The 17,711-nt window shown below is 51.5% G+C and overlaps 9 protein-coding genes across 9 annotated transcripts; 4 read left to right on the top strand and 5 right to left on the bottom strand.

The window, feature by feature from the left end:
- Positions 1–327: 327 nt before the first annotated feature.
- Positions 328–1,367, bottom strand: BDZ99DRAFT_458054 (PEBP-like protein). The gene is made up of 3 exons (XM_033718832.1): positions 1,111–1,367; positions 988–1,059; positions 328–931 (listed from the first exon to the last, which is right to left on the bottom strand). Exons 1-3 carry the CDS (start codon positions 1,262–1,264, stop codon positions 405–407), a joined length of 753 nt encoding a protein of 250 aa, XP_033583124.1. The 5' UTR covers positions 1,265–1,367; the 3' UTR covers positions 328–404.
- A 674-nt stretch (positions 1,368–2,041) lies between these two features.
- Positions 2,042–3,145, top strand: BDZ99DRAFT_566020 (uncharacterized protein; the record flags this gene model as incomplete). The annotated part of the gene is made up of 1 exon (XM_033727537.1): positions 2,042–3,145. The coding sequence occupies exon 1, from the start codon at positions 2,180–2,182 to the stop codon at positions 3,143–3,145; it is 966 nt and encodes a 321-aa protein (XP_033583123.1). The 5' UTR covers positions 2,042–2,179.
- BDZ99DRAFT_433125 (Isochorismatase hydrolase) lies at positions 3,072–4,283 on the bottom strand. Its single transcript, XM_033717381.1, has 3 exons — positions 3,703–4,283; positions 3,531–3,653; positions 3,072–3,483 (listed from the first exon to the last, which is right to left on the bottom strand). The coding sequence occupies exons 1-3, from the start codon at positions 4,096–4,098 to the stop codon at positions 3,421–3,423; spliced, it is 582 nt and encodes a 193-aa protein (XP_033583122.1). The 5' UTR covers positions 4,099–4,283; the 3' UTR covers positions 3,072–3,420.
- Positions 4,284–4,527: 244 nt separating this feature from the next.
- On the bottom strand, positions 4,528–6,683 carry BDZ99DRAFT_458051 (FAD/NAD(P)-binding domain-containing protein). Its single transcript, XM_033718831.1, has 2 exons — positions 6,468–6,683; positions 4,528–6,411 (listed from the first exon to the last, which is right to left on the bottom strand). Exons 1-2 carry the CDS (start codon positions 6,565–6,567, stop codon positions 4,691–4,693), a joined length of 1,821 nt encoding a protein of 606 aa, XP_033583121.1. The 5' UTR covers positions 6,568–6,683; the 3' UTR covers positions 4,528–4,690.
- Positions 6,684–7,433: 750 nt separating this feature from the next.
- On the top strand, positions 7,434–7,763 carry BDZ99DRAFT_542394 (uncharacterized protein; the record flags this gene model as incomplete). The annotated part of the gene is made up of 1 exon (XM_033726759.1): positions 7,434–7,763. One exon carries the CDS (start codon positions 7,434–7,436, stop codon positions 7,761–7,763), a length of 330 nt encoding a protein of 109 aa, XP_033583120.1.
- Positions 7,764–8,668: 905 nt separating this feature from the next.
- On the top strand, positions 8,669–9,983 carry BDZ99DRAFT_129952 (uncharacterized protein). Its single transcript, XM_033712608.1, has one exon. The coding sequence runs from the start codon at positions 8,734–8,736 to the stop codon at positions 9,817–9,819; it is 1,086 nt and encodes a 361-aa protein (XP_033583119.1). The 5' UTR covers positions 8,669–8,733; the 3' UTR covers positions 9,820–9,983.
- A 1,450-nt stretch (positions 9,984–11,433) lies between these two features.
- On the bottom strand, positions 11,434–13,440 carry BDZ99DRAFT_406676 (uncharacterized protein). The gene is made up of 6 exons (XM_033716457.1): positions 13,308–13,440; positions 13,188–13,255; positions 13,097–13,129; positions 11,946–13,041; positions 11,756–11,879; positions 11,434–11,671 (listed from the first exon to the last, which is right to left on the bottom strand). Exons 1-6 carry the CDS (start codon positions 13,348–13,350, stop codon positions 11,533–11,535), a joined length of 1,503 nt encoding a protein of 500 aa, XP_033583118.1. The 5' UTR covers positions 13,351–13,440; the 3' UTR covers positions 11,434–11,532.
- Positions 13,441–14,250: 810 nt separating this feature from the next.
- Positions 14,251–16,021, bottom strand: BDZ99DRAFT_458050 (uncharacterized protein). The gene has a single exon (XM_033718830.1). The coding sequence runs from the start codon at positions 15,719–15,721 to the stop codon at positions 14,336–14,338; it is 1,386 nt and encodes a 461-aa protein (XP_033583117.1). The 5' UTR covers positions 15,722–16,021; the 3' UTR covers positions 14,251–14,335.
- Positions 16,022–16,368: 347 nt separating this feature from the next.
- BDZ99DRAFT_375799 (heme-dependent catalase) lies at positions 16,369–17,616 on the top strand (the record flags this gene model as incomplete). Its single annotated transcript, XM_033714995.1, has 3 exons — positions 16,369–16,560; positions 16,625–17,257; positions 17,308–17,616. The coding sequence occupies 3 exons, from the start codon at positions 16,369–16,371 to the stop codon at positions 17,614–17,616; spliced, it is 1,134 nt and encodes a 377-aa protein (XP_033583116.1).
- Positions 17,617–17,711: the final 95 nt, after the last annotated feature.

Genomic DNA, 17,711 nt, shown 5'->3' with positions numbered 1-17,711 from the left:
GCTGAACGCGATAGCATGATCACAGGCGGCGATACCTTAGAGCGAGCGGGCCGTTGGTGTCGTCCGAAGTTGGATGCGACGGCGAAGCACGATGACGTCGTTGAAGAGCTTAGCGGCTGTTACCAAGCACGGGCGTCCGCTCGGATGCATGCGCCGTAGTTACGTGAGCGATTACAGACCTCTTTGGGCTATTCTACAGCTTTGATGGCCTCGGTCTTGCATTGCGATTATTGTTTCGATAAGGGACCTTCAACTTCAAGCCAGCACATTTCGACATATCAAACTGGGTTTGAGGCATCCGAGTTTCATCAATTAAAGATGGATTCCAACACTTGCCCTACGAGGTGCCCGCTGATAGTAATGCGACACGTGACCTGTGATAGCTCTTCACTGCATCGAAGACCCTAAACCAACGCGACTGCCACACCTCCAAGCAACCCCGCCCATACGCCCCTCATCCCCAACTTCATGCTACCGGCACCCCCCTCAAATGGCTCCAAAGTCGACTTCGATATTCCTCCCGATCCGGTCGCTGTGGACCTATCACTCCCCGCAGCCGTCCCACTCGCACCAGTCGCTCCCGCCTCTTGCTTCCCTTCCACAACGAAGAAGTTTGCCGCCAGAGGCTCTGCTAGCGCCGCGTCTTTCATGAATGCGGTGATATTAAACCCTATGCGTTTGCTCACCGCAGCGGTTTGGCTAGCCGGAACAGCGAAGTTGTCGGGTTCCGCGAAGAGCAGTTGCACATAGCGGTGGCCAAAGGCCGGATTCTCCGCAGGTGGCGAGGGTCCAATGTAAGGAGCTGGTGCCTTGCCAGAGGACGTGAGCATGGAGGCGCTGGAGGCGGCTCGTTTAGTGGAAGCTTTGAAGCCGGTTTCCATGGCGTGAAGGAGTGTTTGTCTGGGGCCAGTCTTGGAGGGGACGTCGAGGTCTGCGGTGAGATTAGGAGACGATTGAGGGCTCGGGATGCAGAATGGGTGCACGTACCTAACATTACGAACATGAAAGTTTTCCCGGCGGCTACGCCACTTACGCCAATGGTAGGCTGGCTTTGGGTCGCTATGGGAGTATCAGCTTACGTAGGGCATAAAATTGCACGGCTCTACGTACTAGCTTTTGACAATTGCTTGCCAGCGGGAGAGACGACGGTGGAATTAAACATGACGGTGAGCTGATTGGAGACGGATGGAATGAAGCCTGAGGGTGTTTGCGCCAGCGCAGCACTTAGCAAAGAGACCAACAAGAATAAAGCAGAGAAAAACATATTGGAAAGACTAATTTTGAAATGAAAGTACCGTTGCTCTACCGGAGATGCCCAAGTAAAGCATCCGTAACGCAGATGTATATAACCTCAACTGTGCGGTGACGACGACATCTCGAAACGGAAGTGGGCCATGCCTCATGGTTGCAACACACATGGGCAATAGTCTGATGCAAAGCAAGGCTCCAGAGCCGGTATATGCTGGATGGTGGGTTAGACGTCTTTTGAAACCTGAGACGTTGGAGGAGTCTTGGCGCGAGACATTTTATAGGTTGTGGGTAGTCTTGGGGAAGCGTCAATTGTGAGAGCTGGCGACGGCAAAAGGCAAGTGGACTATATTGTGATATTTTCAAGTGGACAGTGTCGAATGGATAAGTCCAGGGGGTTTTAGCCGCGAATGGGCATGTTGCGGTGGGTAGGAAAGATGAAACTGTAGACTTGATAGGGAAGGTTGATATGTAGAAGAATGCACTGATCAAACCCGCACGAGGCTTTGGAGGATTGGGCGAGGCTATGAAGGTCTAACAGCGGAAACAAAAATGAGAGGTCTGAAATGCGAAGTGAAGAAGGCGAAGCAGAACCCGTATGACATCGTGCCTCTCCTTTCGCCAAGCAAGGAAAATTGCAAGAACATATCGCCAATACTCTATCAACCTGCCTACTAAATAACTACAGCTGCGATAACGCCGTTCGTAAGACAATGCTTTTGTGATGATGGATGGAATATGGATGGATGAAGTCTTCCGAGCGATGGAGAAAGGATAGCCCAAACCCATCACGGGATCGCGTATGTTTCTAATCTAATCTTCGAAGCTATGACCACCGCGACGCGGTTGCTGTTCCTCATTCCTCGGTTTCCATCCTAACCTCCGACGCTCCTCAACTCCATACGAACTTGCAGGAGCAAACTCAATCACCATGACTACAATTAGAAAAATACGCAACCCGCACGTGCCGGAGGAGATCTGGCTCCACATCCTCTCCTGTTCCCGCGATCCCAACTTTCTCTGGTCTGTGTGCCGCAGAGTCTCCAGGTCCTTCCGCAGCCACGTCGATACCATCTTTCGCGACAAATATATCAAAGAGACCTATATTGTCTTCAACGACTCTATCCAGGCACGCTGTGTTCGATATTTTCGCGTGGAGACTACGTTTGACCGATTCTCCGAGGACAAGACACGGGTGTTCTTCAAAGACACGACGGAGGAAGAGTCAGACGAGGAAGAGGACGAGGACGAGGACGATGTCTTTCGAAGGCACCGCATCAGGATTGAGAACAAACACGTTCCCCAAAAATGGAAGGAAGCAATGCGATGGTACACCGGCCCGCCTCTTGGATCCAACAATCCTAAGGAACTAGGTCGGGTAGACCAGCCGCCATACATGATTCGGGTCCGCCGCGACTTGAACGACACGGAGATCCCAGGCCTCGAGATTGACTATGAGAAACGTGAAGTCTCGTTCGACTGGCGGGCAATGTACTCGATGTTCTTTAGAGAGGAGGAGTATGTTGAGAACAAAATCAAGAAGATGGCCCAGCAAGCTAGCGTTGACGCGTTGAACCTGCAGGCAATGGTGGAATCTGGGGGCATGGAGCTGATAGATGCTATGCAGCGCCTAGTGGTGCGAGTGAAGACGTCAGAAGACGATGCACGTCGTGATGCGAGGCGCAAACGTTTGAATGATATCTATGTTGCACATGGACTGAGTGGCTACGATTCGGATATCTTTTCGGATGAGGAAAAAGAGATATTAGATCAGATGGCTGCTTCGCGACTCACACTCGATCGAATGGTCATGAGTGACGACGGGGGAGAGCAAGAGGGCGACGACGAGGGCAGCGAATCTGACGAGTGGGAAGATATGGGTGAAGATGAAGAGTAGTCCTTCGTCGTCTCTCAGATGCAACATTTTGCTTGGTCAATCTTGATCGTGTGAGAGCATCGTTAGCTCCTTCCTTCCTTATTCTCGTATCGTTCCAAGGTTTCAGAGTTGGGTCCATCGGGGCGTTACTTGGGCGGTATACCAGATATATGAGTGGACTTCTCGGTTTCCAGAGCTTCTCGATAATCGCAGGAAATTGTCACAGACTTCAACCACTAGTACGCATCCTGAAAAGCAAACAAGATCTAGGTTCATATTGGAGCCTCTCATCCCATCTACTTGATATCGCTGCTCTTCAATACAGTCCCAAAGACATCATTAAGTTCCAACAGAGTAATCTAGGAGAAGTCAGTAATCATCTCTACAGATTATGATTAAATCTCACCTTTTTGACCTCATCCCCGTTCGCACCTGGGATATCCCGATCTCCAATCCCATCCTCCACCAAAACAACCTCATACCCCTTCTGATGCGCCTCTCTCGCCGTCGTGCTCACACAAACATGCGCCTATTCTCAAATCAGCTTACTCCGACTTCTTCAAATTCATCACACTTACCATATACCCCACAAGCACCACCTTCTTGATCCCCCACCCCTCCAATAAATCCTTCAACCCCGTCTCCGCGAACGCTCCCGGAAATTGCTTCCACACCACCTCCTCCCCGTCTCGCTTCTCCGCTTTGACTTCCTTAAACTCCTCCGCAAGAGCCGTTCCAGGCGTGAAGAGCGGTGCGCCCTCAGGCGTTGCGTGCAGGATATGCACGATCTTACCGTTCACCTCACGGTATTTCTTCAAGAGTGATGCGATGACAGCACCGCTGGATGACGCATTGGTAACCTTGAGCGCGCCGTCGGCGTACTCGTTCTGGGCGTCGATTATTAGAAGGGCGGAGTCGGTGGGGGAGAAGGTGCTGTCGGGAATGCCGAGATGGGCGCGGAAAGATTTGGCCATTATGAATATGGGAACTAGAATAGGTCGAGGGAGCTGCTTAAGAGGAGATATTGGGAAGTTATTGTTATCTTGCTGGTGGGTTTATAGAGACAGCTAACAGGTAGCAAGATGACTGAGATTTCAAACGTATGACCAATATTGAAGACTTTTGGCACGGCGCTTGCGATTGTGTAACTCACGAGACGTATGTCGTGGTTCAGCTATAAAGACCGGGGTAGGCGATTATATGCAGCTGCTCGGCCGTCCGTCCGGGAGAGGTAGCACTTTGCGGGGATGCATGATGTAATTATCGCCAAGGGATGCTGTGAACCAATGAATCAAATGTATTATTATTTGCAATGGGACGATTAGAAATCTAGATGCACAGAAGGCAGAGTAGCCAAGTCTCTTGTGCCTGTTGGGTGTGCACGAGGCATGCCGACATATGAGACAGCGTATAACTATGGGTCTCCGCCCTTTATTATTCAGCTATGGAGTTACTAACTATTAGAATTGACAAACGAAACATATGGTGGTACTAGAGGTAAGTAATAGAGGCATAATGAGTGATTACAACTGTAAGGGCGTGTGTATATAACGAGAGGGGCCCTCACTAAGACATTGCATGCTGACCAGCGCGTCGTCCAGAGAAGATACAATCCGCCAACGACAAGCCACTAACATAGGAATTGGAGGACACTCCAACGGCGTTACGGCCAGCCGCATAGAGCCCAGGAATTGTCTTTCCAGAGTCCGTCATCACCAATCCTGACTTACCATCCACTTGAAGTCCTCCCAGTGTGACACCGGGGACAAAATACAAAGGTGATGGACGAATGGAAATGTCGATACCATAGAATGGGCCTTTGCTTATAGGCGAACATAAATCTGCAGCTTTCCTGAATGGGTCACCGCTTCCGTCCCGAATACCGTCGTTGTAAGCATTCACGGTAGCTTCGAGACCACTTGCTGAAACTCCAAGTTTTGATGCAAGTGCACTGAGAGAGTGAGCTCTATAGCTATCCCAAAATCTGAGATAATTGAACTGCAGTCTTTGGAAGTCCTGGCACTGCTCTTGCAATTGGTTTATGGCCTTTTTCCAAATCGTCGAATCGACAATCAGGTAGCCCCGGCCATCGAATTTGTGGATTAAAACCTCGGAATGAGTAGCACCGTAGAGATCTTCATTCATTATCCGTTCACCACTCAAGCCTACAGTGACGCCTTCAATCAAAGCCGAAGGCGGGCTGAGGAAGCGCCATGCGGTTATTCGATCCATGTGCGTGACCTGACCTCCCGTATCTTGACCAAGTCGTATACCAGTACCATCATCGCCTATGGTTCCCAGGGAAGACACTTGGGCATATTTTGGAGCGTACTGCTGCCTCATACTATGGTTGAAGACGAAGCCACCAGCTGCGAGAATGATTGATTTAGCGTGCACCGTTTGTGCGACTGCGGCCTGTCGCCATATCCTTTCTGCTCTGCTATTGAGAATATTGCCAACAGATGCAAGGAAGTTCGTGAGTTTCAGTGCTGGCGTAGCCAATCGGCGATGTCTTCGAAAAGCAGGATTAGACTCTGGGATGGTCTTGAAGCTGACACCTGCAACTCGACCGTTTTCAACGATCAGCTTGTCAACTCGGCTGAGGGGCTGGAATTGCACACCGAGCGCTTTGGCAGACTTTTGCAATGCTTGCCATAGGATAGCGCCGCAGTCTAAACTAGGACCGAAAGTTCGATGGCCTCGTGGTGCTGGCTTGGAGTGGAGGTTGTACGGATGGGCCTTCTCGTTCCCTGAAAAATACAAATAGTGCTTATCAGTCGGATAGGACGTCTTGTATGGGCACAAAGATCCTTGAAATCTGGCGCCGCGCTGCTCGAGCCAGGCCAAATTCTCCACGCTGCTATCACAAAAAGTGCGGAGTGTTTCGTCATCAACAGCACCTTTGACTTCCTGCTGGAGATAATTGAACATATTCTCCGGCGTGTCTTCGTAGCCTGCAGCTTTTTGGTAAGGTGTTCCGCCACCAGCATAGAATATCCCTCCCGACAGTGCTGAGGCGCCACCACCATATCCGCGATCCAGTATAAGGACCGAAGCGCCTTTTTCTGCAGCAGTAATTGCTGCAGCAGCTCCTGCTGCCCCATATCCGACCACAATCAAGTCGTACTTCTCCGCCTTCGAGGTGGTATCTGCTGCGAATGCTACAGTTCCGGACCGTAAATGTGATGTCGAAGATGGCCTAAAGTCTAGGCGAGTTACGAAGGCCTTCGAGAGCAGTATGGAGGACGGAATCGGCTGGATAGCTGGACGGAATGAAACGTTGAGGACTGCGGCTTGATGAGCCTCAAGTTCCACAATATAGGGTACAGAGAGGGTGACGTACTTGGCTTTATGAGTTGAAACCTATACGAAGTTGCCCATGACTTCCAGACTTGCTTTGGACAGAAGCGTGGAGGCGAGAGCCATCGTGTTGTTGTTTGCATCTTGCTGCATTATCCCAATGGCAAAGTGCGAAGCAGACGATGACAGAGCATGGCACACGAGAGATGGGCTCTAAGCCTCACCTCAGCGGAGAGGCGGCTGAGCGTATAGGTCCTACATGCCGGTGTTACGAAGTACCAAGACGTAGCGTTCGTGCTGAGGAAGCCCGAAATGGTATGACTAAGCATCAACATTCATTCCTAGGTTGAGGACTTCACCTCTTGGTTTCGACATACAAAGGTAGAACTTCCTGACTCTGAGGTATACACTCTCTCTGCGCTTCTATATGCTTGCCTAGCACTGCTTGAGATTCTCTGGTATGTTTTTAAAATTGTAAGGTGATAGTTTTGGCAAGCCTGATATTCTAGCTCTACGAAGCACATACAAGCCACCTCAGACGGTGCTGCACTACCACGTTATGTTCAACGGAGCATGCCCCTCTCTTTTCCATCTTCCTCCCTACAACTACTGCCACTGTTTGAAGTTCGGTACATGAATATCGACATAAATACTACATAGTCCATGTCATTCCTAGATTCGAATGCCCGTCTAGGGTGTGTCATTTCCCAGGAGGCGTATCTTGTTTCCTGGCTTGGGATTAACCATGGACGTGTCGGTCGACCCTTAACCACTGCACCATGGTGTAAAGCAGCAAATTTGAAATCTGAACCATGGCTACCAGATTTTTCTTCCTATTAATTTCTCGTCTCGATCTGTCCGACACTTTTCTTCCACCACCAATATTTGCAAAGCTCGTTTCCTCTCATCGCACCGCACATCGCTACAAATTGGTCTCGCAGTACTGGATAGCTGTATATTGCCTTCTACTAGACCTGTACGCTTGTCTACTAGTGTTTGAAGCGCCTAAATGCAATTTTGCGAGTCTGAAAAGCTGCGTGTGCAGAAGCGCCAACGATCCATGGTCCGGGAATCCAAGGCTGTCAAATTCAACAACCTCAAGAGATTTTCTGAAAACTTCAAGCTCAACACACCTGTGCCAACAGATCTTATCCCGATCCTTGCCAAGGACGAAGCAAAGCAGAAGCACATCGTCGAAAAAGCTCTGAAGGCTATTCAGGAACAGAAGTCGACTCCACCAAAGCCGGCCACGGTTGTTGCTGACCAGAAGGCTCCACGACTGGCAAACGCCAACCCAGATCCCGCTCATACATCTCCCTTTACACCGCGGGGCCTATAAGCCTTTCACAACGTCGCATGCTATTGGGAACATCCCGTTCCCCGCCTCAGACGATTCCAGAACCAGCACACAATGTGCACTGATGGCACCGGAAATATTGTCACGTGTCCTTTACGAACTTCGGAACACCCTTGACAATGATGAAAACCCCGAAGATTGTTGCTTTGAGCGTTTAAAGCTTACGACCCTCTTACCGTGCATGTGCGTGAGTCAGCTGTGGGCGGAAGAAGCCTTCAGGATACTTTGGGTGAGGAATATACCTCTTAGATCTCTAGTCAAGATTCCGAAGGACCGGTGGCCTTTCTACCAATATTTGATACGCACTCTAGATCTCCGGTTTCCACAATACAGTATGAGCCACCCGGAGTCCGTGGAGTTTCCAGCCCTGGGAGAATTAATCATTTCGAACCAAAGGATAGATGAAACCCTCGAAGCCTTGTTAGCAAGTACTCGTCTTGTAAGCCTGGAGATTACCTGCATACCCTCTCAAATCTCGGTCAAACGAATGTTTCTTACCGTTCAGCAAAGATGTGCTCACTTGAGAAGCTTCAAGATTGGTAGTCTGGTGGCTTGGAGCGCGTCGCATATACCCAACGTTGAATTGTTATCTTTCTTAAAGGCAATGCCTTCGCTAAAAATCCTTCATCTCGTGGAAAGGGTAGTGAGACCATCGGCTTCCTTGCTCGAGCATCTACTTCGACGACCTGGACTCAGCGAATTGAGTCTAACGCTTGGCCGCAAAGAAAGTAGAACATTAAGGCAAGATCTAATCAAGATATGTTCCAACCCTCATCCCGCCTGGAAGGATCCTATTTTCCCGAATCTTCGATGTCTGCGTTGGCCCTCCTCATTCTCCATATTCGACATTCTGTGGCCGTGTCTATCCAATCTCACACACCTAGAACTCGTAATCTGGCACTCTCGATATAAAGACTGGCGTGAAACTGATGAGGACAGATGCGAAGAGCACATGAACGACGCGGATTTGGACGACGTTCTGAAGCGCCTCTCGAGCTGCACCAGCTTGATCAGTCTCCATATCAAATTCATATTTCCTCATATGAGCTTGAACGGTTTTTGGGACCAGTACGGTCCCATTGTCAGTATATCCGGGTTTGCCTTGGTAGCTTTCGCCCAGAGTCACCGGAAACTTAAGGAATTGTCTCTAGGCAGCCAGAATGATATTGCATGCGATAGAGTATGCGACTACCACATGGAGGAATTCGCAGCATGCCTACAAAACCTGACATACTTGGGTTTATACTTTAAAAACAGATACCCAGGAGGTAGAGGTGACGGTGCAGGTATTACGGAAAGATCCTTGGAAAGTATTGGGAGACACTGCAGAGGGCTCGAAAGAGTCGGGATCAAGTGTTCCACAAGAGCCTCGCAAATGAGCTTATTACAACCTTGTCTATTCCCGAAACTACAACGTCTTATGCTTGGGGAGCAAATAGACCGGTTGCCCAGGATGAAAAGCATCCGTGATTTACAAGGGGTGCTGGAAAAGCATTGTCCAAGGCTTCGAATGCTAGGGTCCTGGATTACGGTTGGACGTAGTCACAAGCAATGCAGGGGACTCAAGCCATATCATCCTAACAAACCAGTACAACTATTGGAATTCCTCCAGCAACGGGCGCGTAAGGTTCGCCAGAAACCTAAGCGACGCGGCATGAGCATGGATATGAATGTCGATCAGGATGACCACAAATCAACCAAGGAACACTCTTCCGTCCAAGTACTAGTGCCTTTCGCCGGCAACGAGGCCGACAACCGAAACAGCAGTGGCTGGCGTTCTGCTTGCGAAGCCTGGGGGCTCCGTCAGCCTCTTCCAGATACGTGTGAAATCTATGAAGGAGAGGACGAAGAGGACGATAATAGTAGCGAGGCTAATGAGAACGAAAGCGAGGCCGACCACAACGATGGTGAAAACGATGACAGTAATAGTGATACCGGCGAGGACAACTACTACACTGCTTGGCCTCTACGTGAGCACGATATTCCTCCCCCGACTACAATAAATGCTGGAATTGCGATTACTCTGGAGAAGGACTAGGGTGAGATCCCGATTACTGGTGGATCGATTGGCGTGACTTTTCCCCGGGGCGTTGGACAAATTGGCATCTTGAGAGCTAGGACTTCTGGCTCGGACTCTTCTTCTTTTGACAGATTACCTATCTTCCCGACCCTCCGCCCTGATAGCATGTTGAGCTCCGGCTAGAAACTCGAAGCGCCCTACAATGATTGGCCCCCAAGCGGTAAAGATGCCTCATCAAAGGTTCACTCATGCTTTCTTGCCGCTGCGTGTAGGAGTTCAAGACGAATTGAAACTTTCGAACAAGATGGATGCTCAGCTTTTTGATCAACTGTTAAAGTAGCTAGTCTACCTCAGGCAGCGTTTAATATACCTCCTCATCTTATAGAGATCGCAGTAAGCACTAGTTTGCGGTTCACAACGGCGACAGCTCGCAGTCTGATACTAACGTCAGACTCAACGACTACTGGACAGAATTCTTGGGGACTTCAATTGCTAAGAACCTACGTGCTTGACCTAGTTGAGTAATTTCTCGCCTTGCCATTCATTTCATATCTCTGGACGCGGTGTGAGTGAATGAGAGCTGCGCGGCAGCCGTTAGTGACCTTGGGATTCACAACCAAACCAGCAGCAACTTCGTCGTGTATCCCAATTCATTCCTGTTCAACTCAGGATGCGCGCCATAGTCTTTTCCCGTTCATTTATCTCACCCTGGGCCGTGACTTCGTCCACGCAGCTCCAGCTGTGTATCACGTGACTCTCCTAAGAGCGCCACCAGCTCCTCACTCCAGGAGAGTCACTTCTGCCTAGCCTTCTCAGAGTCACCATAGAAGCCCGTAGAAGCAATCTACGTCATGATCAGCTCACAAATCGCGTTCACGCCGACCTGCCGGCGTCCCAATCCGGCTAGCGCAAACGCTCACTTCTCACATAAAAAGGCGGCCGCCCCCCGACCCTCTTCCTTTCCTCGTCTTCTTTGGCCCTAGCAAGAGTTGACCACGTCCTGTGGGAGCTGGCTCTATGGAGGGATGGTCTGGCCCCGACCTCGCAAGTTGCTGATTGGGTTTCCCCTTTCAGAAGTTTTATTGCCTGCTCCGCGCCCACAACCCGGCGAAGTTCTGCCCGCTCGTACACGACCCAACACCAGCTCCTGGCCTGCGCGCTGCCTTGCATCCTTATTGCATTGCCAAGGGAGCTGCAGCTGGTTGGAAAAGCACACGCCCATCCGGGTTCTGCTGAGATCGAATTCACAGACGCACCAAGGTTTCCGAGCTCGGTTTCTGCGACTTTTCCGCCCCCAATCATGGTGACTGGTTCGAATCCATGGCCTAGGGGTGAGCGAGGATTACTGAAGTGTGCCGACAATTTTTCCAATTCTGAGGGGATCTGGGGGCTCTGAGTAGATAGTTTTGAATGATATCATTTGACTTTTTATGAGGTTTTGAACGACTTGATTGCAACTGCACCGTGATGTGATGTGAAAATGAAGCTCGCCATACCTACCTGGTATCAGCCTGCAGCCTCGCTCAGTCCCATCCTCACCTGAATAGTCACGGCAACAAGCAGCACTCAGATGCATCCAACGCCTCCCTTGAAAACGCTACAGGATGCATTCCAAACGACCGTGGTATATCGCCATCGCCTAAAGCAAAACCGCCAAAAGCCTCCTCCATCACAAGAACCCGCTTCAAAACTGAAGCATATCTCTCGAAACCACCACAATCATCGCCAGAACTAGTACCTGTATGTGACCTGTTCTCTCTCCGCAACCGGACTTACATCCTCACTCTCCCTCCTACCTACTCCTCCTCCCACCGGCCTCCGCCCCACCTGCTCTGGCGTCCGTGGCTCACTGCTCCACGCGTCCTGCTCTCTCTGTCCCTGCGGCGCACCGCCAATGGGGTAGTCCCGCGCATACTCCTCCTCTTCCGTCATCCGCCCGCCACGCATGCCTAACCCTCCGTTTGGTGGCGAAGCGCCGCCGTGCATGGTAACGTTGTTGCCCGCGCTTTCCTGACGCTGGAGATAGCTCGGACTAGTCGAGTAGCCCGGGTGGTAGCTATTTGGTGAGCCCGAGGTGCCTATGCCGAGGCCGGCACCGTTATGGAAGTCCTGCTCGCGCTCACTGAGGCGGCGGATGGCTTCACGAGGTGGCGGTGGTGGTGGAGGCGCGTTGCTGGGCGAAGCAGGATGATCGTAGGCGTTAGAGCCGTGGTCTGAGAAGGGGTCGTCCGGATAGTTAGAACTTGGTGAGGCGGTGCGCGTGCGGTGGGGAGCGGCTTGGAGGGCGATTGGAATGGGAGATGGAGCGGTATATGCGGGTATTGGGTTTGGGTCGCGGGGGCTTATGGAATTGGTTTGCGTGAAGGGTGGTAATTGTGGGGCGCTTGATTGAGGGATAGCGGGGAGGGGGTAGTCGTTATTGGCGGTTGAAATTGGAGGAGTAGGAACGGGAGAGGGTCCAAGAACCTTTCGAGCTTGGAGTACTGCGCGTTGGTGCTTGGATGCTGCGAGAGAGAGCTGCTCGTTGGTTTCGATGAGCGTAAGCATGGTGTCATCGTCTGGAGGTGGATTGTCGCAGTTGATGTAGTTTTGTATGCTCCTCTGAGCGGCTAGACAGCGATCAGCAAACTCTTTGACGAGATCGTTCCCTGGTAGCTCATTCGGAGGAGTGGATTGGACGAGTTGAAGGAGCAGTTTGGCAGATGTGCGGGCTTCTTCGACGCGAGCAGAGAGCTCAGTAGGTGGTGGAAGAGCACGTTCTGGCCTCGAGTTCCGGCCATAGGATTCGGACGTGACTCCAGGTGGTGCACCGCCACCACTCCACGCAGGAGCATTCAGAGTCCGAGGTCCAAACGACTGTGGGGGGTGGCCTGCGCTGGCCATCAGGCCCTTCTCCTTCCTCCACATCGCAAAAACAGCGTTCAGATTTGTGTCGTAGGCCTTGTCCCGCTCGAGAGCGTCCAGTGTCTCGCGGAGTATCTGGCCCACGCTAGGGTCCCGGCCATTGCGTAGAAGGTGCTTTACGGTGTCGGCGAAGCTCTTGTCCATGTTCTTAGTGAAGGACTGGCCTGGGTTGTCGGCCAAGATCCGGATGAGCATGATGGCGTTGTACTGGACATGCGGACGCGTGTAGTTCTCTTTCGAGAGGAACTTCTTGATTTGGGAGCAGGCAGCGGCGGCGGCATTGGGGCTGGCGACGGCGGATTCGACAATGATGGGGAGGTGCAGGACCTCTTCTCCCTGACCCTTTATATTTAGCTGGTTGTATAGTGTACAGAAGCCATATGGTACTCACCGTGTTCGCGGATCCAGACTCGCAGAACAGTCGCTGCGGCACAGTATATCAGCATTCATATACTGCTTATAACGTGCAGAAAGCTCCATACCACGCCTCGCGCCGCATTTGCTTCAGGTGTATCTAGATCGGATGCAAGGCTGTCGTCCGGGGCGCCGCCTGAGCCACAATGTCAGTCTCTGTGCCAGTAAGTCACTCACTCGTAACTTACCCGGGCGCTTGTTCAGCATGCTCTGGAAGCGTTTGAGAACCATGGTGGTGGCCTAGTGGGAATTTTAAGGATGCGGCGGGGATAGAGTATAGCAAAGGACGGCGGGACGGCAGCGTCCTTAGACCAGCGGGCGTCGTCGTCGGAGCTGTCTCGAGGTCGCAGAGATGAAACGATGTTTATATCGGGGTCGTCCTGGCGTGTCGCCGACTACGTGGTGTGCATCTTGGAGGGGTGCACGGCGCGGCTGGAGTTAAGAGCTTGTGGAGGATTCTCAATTGCACAGCCCCAGGACCGCTATGGCTCACGACAAGAGTTGACGACGACAAAGGCGCGGACTTGCACGCGTACCACAAGAATTGCCCGTCTCCAAGCCTCGAGGGCAGCTTCGGCCGGACTTCTCGCATTTGAAGTTGACGCGTACCTCCTGTCGTGGCATTCATCCTTCGCGATTTTGAGAGGATGCCACGCCGGGCATAGAAAAGGTGGCACTCCAATTCTACAGCAAGCTGTCTCGTGTGTACACCTGTCTGCCATTGCTTGAGGTGCTTCAATGCATTTTCAGGAATCAGAACGAGATAGAACCCCTTCGCCTTGGACTATGTGGAAACTCATTGAAGCACCCAAGACAGGTGTACACGTGAGACAGAGTGCTTGATGGGTGTGCCACTTTTATCACGCCCAACGTGGATGCTCAGTATATCTCAAACTAAAGGATGCTCACTAGTCGGACTCTAATTCGAAGGGGCGGTGGCAGATAGTGTACTCAGACTAAACAAGTGATCCGTCGCTCGAGGGGTTTCATCAATGGGAATACTGCAAGCAGTGTCAGAGCGGTATAAGTAGACTTGTCACGGCACTGTATGTTGAGCCAAATTTAACAAAAGACCGAGTCATCATTTGCCATCTAGAGAAAGTTCATGCTGTGCAGAGATGTTATTCAAGCGCGTCTATGCACACCCATCGCTGGAAAACGAGTTGACCAATATCAACCATCAGCTATCTCAGCTTCTGGAGTCTTCCAAACAGCTTCACGTTTCCCTCTCCCCGTCCGTCTTGCCAATCGCGTCCCACTTATCCGTATCGCCTTTCCGAATCTTGTCCCACTTCCCATCTTCAGGGGGTCCGGTGGCCTCTTCGCTCCTCTCAGGTGCCTTATCAGCTTCTGTCGTGGGCAAACCCTTGGTCTCCTCAGTCAAATTATTCTGGGCCGGTTCTTGTTCAGAGGCTGGCGTCGCTGAAGCTTCATAGAAAGGAGGCTTTCCACCTGTAGCTTGATCCACGTGATCATCCACATCATCCTTTTCAGTAACCTCCTTGCTCTTCTTCTCGGCCAACTCTCTCGCCTCCTTTTCCGCCATCTCTGCCTCTTCTATTTCCTTGCACGCCGTCCTCAGCCAAGGCACCTTGTCATCATCCGGCGCAATCCAGAGGGGCCGCTCAACCGCGCGCTTCCAGTAGATCAGACTGCGCTCATTAATACGCCCATACTCTTCGTACACCATGACAAGCATGCTGAAGTAGGCTTCGCATTCTTCTTGAAGACCCAGGACGCGCAGAGAACGGAGGACGCGTGTGATGCGGAGATGGTTGTGATCGAAGCGAACAACCCAGTTCTGGAATGCCTTTCGATAATTGGATGATAAAACAAGTTTGATAGGCTTCTGCGGGGCTAGACTAGCGGCTTCGTTGACGCTTTCGTTAAGGACAGGCTCAGAAGTCGTCGTCTCATTCGACTGGACAGCGTCGGGAGGTTCCTTGGACTCTTGAGCTTGACCGTCGTCCTTAGAGTCCTTGGCTTCTTCAACGCTCGTGCTGTCTACCTTAGAATCAGCACCAGTCTCAGCATCAGCCTCAACCTCAGCCTCGCTGTCGGCTTCTCTTTTGCTCTTGGTCTCTTTAACGGCCTCTTGAACAACATCGAACCCGTAAAACTTCATCATCCGAACCCAGGCCCTCCTGAGCTCAGCTCGTAGCTCAGGCCTCGCTCTGAAAGCCTCGAATACAGCTCGTGTGATGACTGGGGCTGCGAAATTGAATGGTGATCCTTCGGGAAGTGGAAACAACATCTGGACGTAATCGTGGCATTGCTCGAACCAGTTGTCGCCGTGCTCAATGATGTTGTTTAGAGTCCGGCCTCGTGCATCAGGCGAGTGGATCTCCGGATCGAAGAAGCGGATCAGCAGGGAGATCTTGGGTGCCTCGACGTCCTTCTTAGACTCGGCCCCACCCATGTTTTCACAATCGCTGTCCGGAGTTCTTCTGGGTCGGAGGTAAAATGAATCAGGCGTATCCGACACGGTGGTGGCGGAGTATGGTTGTGAGAGAACAGAGCCTGGTTTTGCAGACTTGGAGGTGCGTTGGCGCTTTATCAATTGGCGTACGCTGTCCCGGAAAGAGCGGTCTGTGCGGTCCATTAGGGAAGCTCGAGGGCATGTGGCAGAGAAATGAAGATAGAGAGTCAGACGGACAAAGTGAATGTCTTCAACGCAAAATGACCGCAACGGAAACCTGAGAAAAACGTGGGACGATCACTAGGATGCACTCCAAGCTGTGGTGACTAGGCAGCCGCAAGGCTGATTCCGCGCCTGATCGTTATGTAGAAGGTCTCACTCACACACGCATCCAAAACGCCACTCCGCGACTAAGACGCTACGAGAAAGTCGCACCTGAGGGCGACGTAGAGTTGGCGTATGTTGCCGAACAGGTGGGTGTGTGGTGAAAGTAACCCCTGTCAAAAGCCAAGCCGCTAGGGCTGACCTTCTCCTGAGGTCTTCCTCACAATTCCTCCAGCATGGCCTTACTCGCTTTCCATCGAACTTCGAAATTTTGAAAACACGACGTATTCAGCAACAGCTCAAGATCATGTACGATAGCACACGTTGTCTAAATTACCGATGCCGGCCTCATCCGCCCGCTAGTGCTTCGTTAACAAGTGATGACGTCTACTAAGTATGGATAGCCTCCTCGGACCTTGAGTCCCCTAATGTTTATTTTCGCCCTCATTTTCATTGCAATCTATCTCTTCTCTCTGTGCCGTGGCAGCTGTTGGCAATTTCGCCACATGGCTTCAATTACCGACCAGCTCAGCGAAGGGTATCGGGCCGCAAAGAAAGCTGTGTCGTCTGCTCCACCCAGCGATGCCTATTTGAGATGGGATGCTCCAGGCATCGAGGAGATCAAGTCAACCGAGGAGCAAACGACGAGAGAAATAGCAGACATCATGAAGAAGATGCAAAAGCACAACTTCGATCAGGTCCGCCATTCCTCTAACCAATCCTCTAACCAACATGGCTCATAGCATTTCTAAGCCCTTCTAGCACCGCCATGCATTCCGAGCAACGCATGTAAAGACCCAGGGGATTGTCAAAGGGAAATTAACCGTCAATTATGACCTGCCAATCCATCTCCGTCAAGGGATCTTCGCTGAGGCAGGCCGGGTCTACGATGTAGCTGCTCGGTTTGCGAACGAACCAGTGTTTCTCCAGCCAGATCAGTCTCCAGGACCGCGAGGTCTCTCACTCAAGGTCTTTGGAGTCAACGGCGAGCTCCTCGAGGGGCCCAGCGAAGCCAATACCGCACAGGATTTCTTCTTCAACAACGCGCCTATGATAGAGCTCACGGACATTGACACCTGCTTGGATATCATGAAGTTGAGGGAGAAGCATTTTGACGATCCGGTGACACTCAAGGCCAAAACAGCGCTGAGAACAGATGCTCTAAAGCAGACTGCGCCAGGTATGCTACCGAACACCAACATCATCTCAATGAACTTCTATACGCAGAGCGCCTTTCGGTTTGGGGGTTACTATGGTCATATGGGACTGTTCCCGGCTGATGACAAGATGAGCAAGAAGGCTTCCGAGAAGGTACAGAGTGCCCAGAGCCGGGAAGTCCTCAGTGAATGGCTCAAAGAATACTTTACAGAAAGAGGGGCGAAGTATGAGTTCAAGGTACGTAGCCTTGGATTTGTGTTTTGGATGGGCCGCTAACAGCAGCCTAGATCCAGCTTGGGACCGACCCTGCCCACCACCCCACGGAAGATGCATCTGTCGTGTGGGATGAAGCCACAGCTCCTTACCAGACCCTCGGGTTTCTTGAGTTCCCGCCTCAAGACCCACTTTCTCCAGCTCGACGCGTCTTCTGGGAGGACCAGATGTCCTTGAGTCCTTGGCGTGGGCTCTCTGCTCATAAACCTCTAGGCAGCATCAACAGACTGAGGAAAGTCGTGTACCAGCAAAGCCAGAAAAATAGAGACGAACTGAATGCTAACAGCAGTCGGGACGTCAATTCGGTTGATGCAATACCATAGGGGCACTAAACTAGAGGCAAGGATGGACTGTATTTTGCGCATCCAATTAGATAATCGCTCATTTCTAATCGCCCATTTCCGTCATCATGTGACGA

The sequence above is a fragment of the Mytilinidion resinicola genome (genome assembly GCF_010093595.1).
Source record: "Mytilinidion resinicola strain CBS 304.34 unplaced genomic scaffold BDZ99scaffold_2, whole genome shotgun sequence".
Lineage (NCBI taxonomy): Eukaryota > Fungi > Ascomycota > Dothideomycetes > Mytilinidiales > Mytilinidiaceae > Mytilinidion > Mytilinidion resinicola.
Note: the sequence above shows the minus strand (reverse complement) of the source record. Positions and strands in the feature narration are given on the sequence as shown.

Coding starts and splice junctions, on each gene's coding strand:
- BDZ99DRAFT_458054 (XM_033718832.1), bottom strand. CDS start 1,264: ATGTTTTTCTCTGCTTTATTCTTGTTGGTCTCTTTGCTAAGTGCTGCG. Junction 1,060..1,110: donor CAAGCAATTGTCAAAAGCTA/GTACGTAGAGCC, acceptor ATACTCCCATAG/CGACCCAAAGCCAGCCTACC. Junction 932..987: donor TTTCATGTTCGTAATGTTAG/GTACGTGCACCC, acceptor ATCTCACCGCAG/ACCTCGACGTCCCCTCCAAG.
- BDZ99DRAFT_433125 (XM_033717381.1), bottom strand. CDS start 4,098: ATGGCCAAATCTTTCCGCGCCCATCTCGGCATTCCCGACAGCACCTTC. Junction 3,654..3,702: donor TGGTGCTTGTGGGGTATATG/GTAAGTGTGATG, acceptor ATTTGAGAATAG/GCGCATGTTTGTGTGAGCAC. Junction 3,484..3,530: donor ACGGGGATGAGGTCAAAAAG/GTGAGATTTAAT, acceptor GACTTCTCCTAG/ATTACTCTGTTGGAACTTAA.
- BDZ99DRAFT_458051 (XM_033718831.1), bottom strand. CDS start 6,567: ATGCAAACAACAACACGATGGCTCTCGCCTCCACGCTTCTGTCCAAAG. Junction 6,412..6,467: donor GTTTCAACTCATAAAGCCAA/GTACGTCACCCT, acceptor ATCAAGCCGCAG/TCCTCAACGTTTCATTCCGT.
- BDZ99DRAFT_129952 (XM_033712608.1), top strand. CDS start 8,734: ATGAACGACGCGGATTTGGACGACGTTCTGAAGCGCCTCTCGAGCTGC.
- BDZ99DRAFT_406676 (XM_033716457.1), bottom strand. CDS start 13,350: ATGGTTCTCAAACGCTTCCAGAGCATGCTGAACAAGCGCCCGG. Junction 13,130..13,187: donor CAAATGCGGCGCGAGGCGTG/GTATGGAGCTTT, acceptor ACTGTGCCGCAG/CGACTGTTCTGCGAGTCTGG. Junction 13,042..13,096: donor AGTCTGGATCCGCGAACACG/GTGAGTACCATA, acceptor ATAAAGGGTCAG/GGAGAAGAGGTCCTGCACCT.
- BDZ99DRAFT_458050 (XM_033718830.1), bottom strand. CDS start 15,721: ATGGACCGCACAGACCGCTCTTTCCGGGACAGCGTACGCCAATTGATA.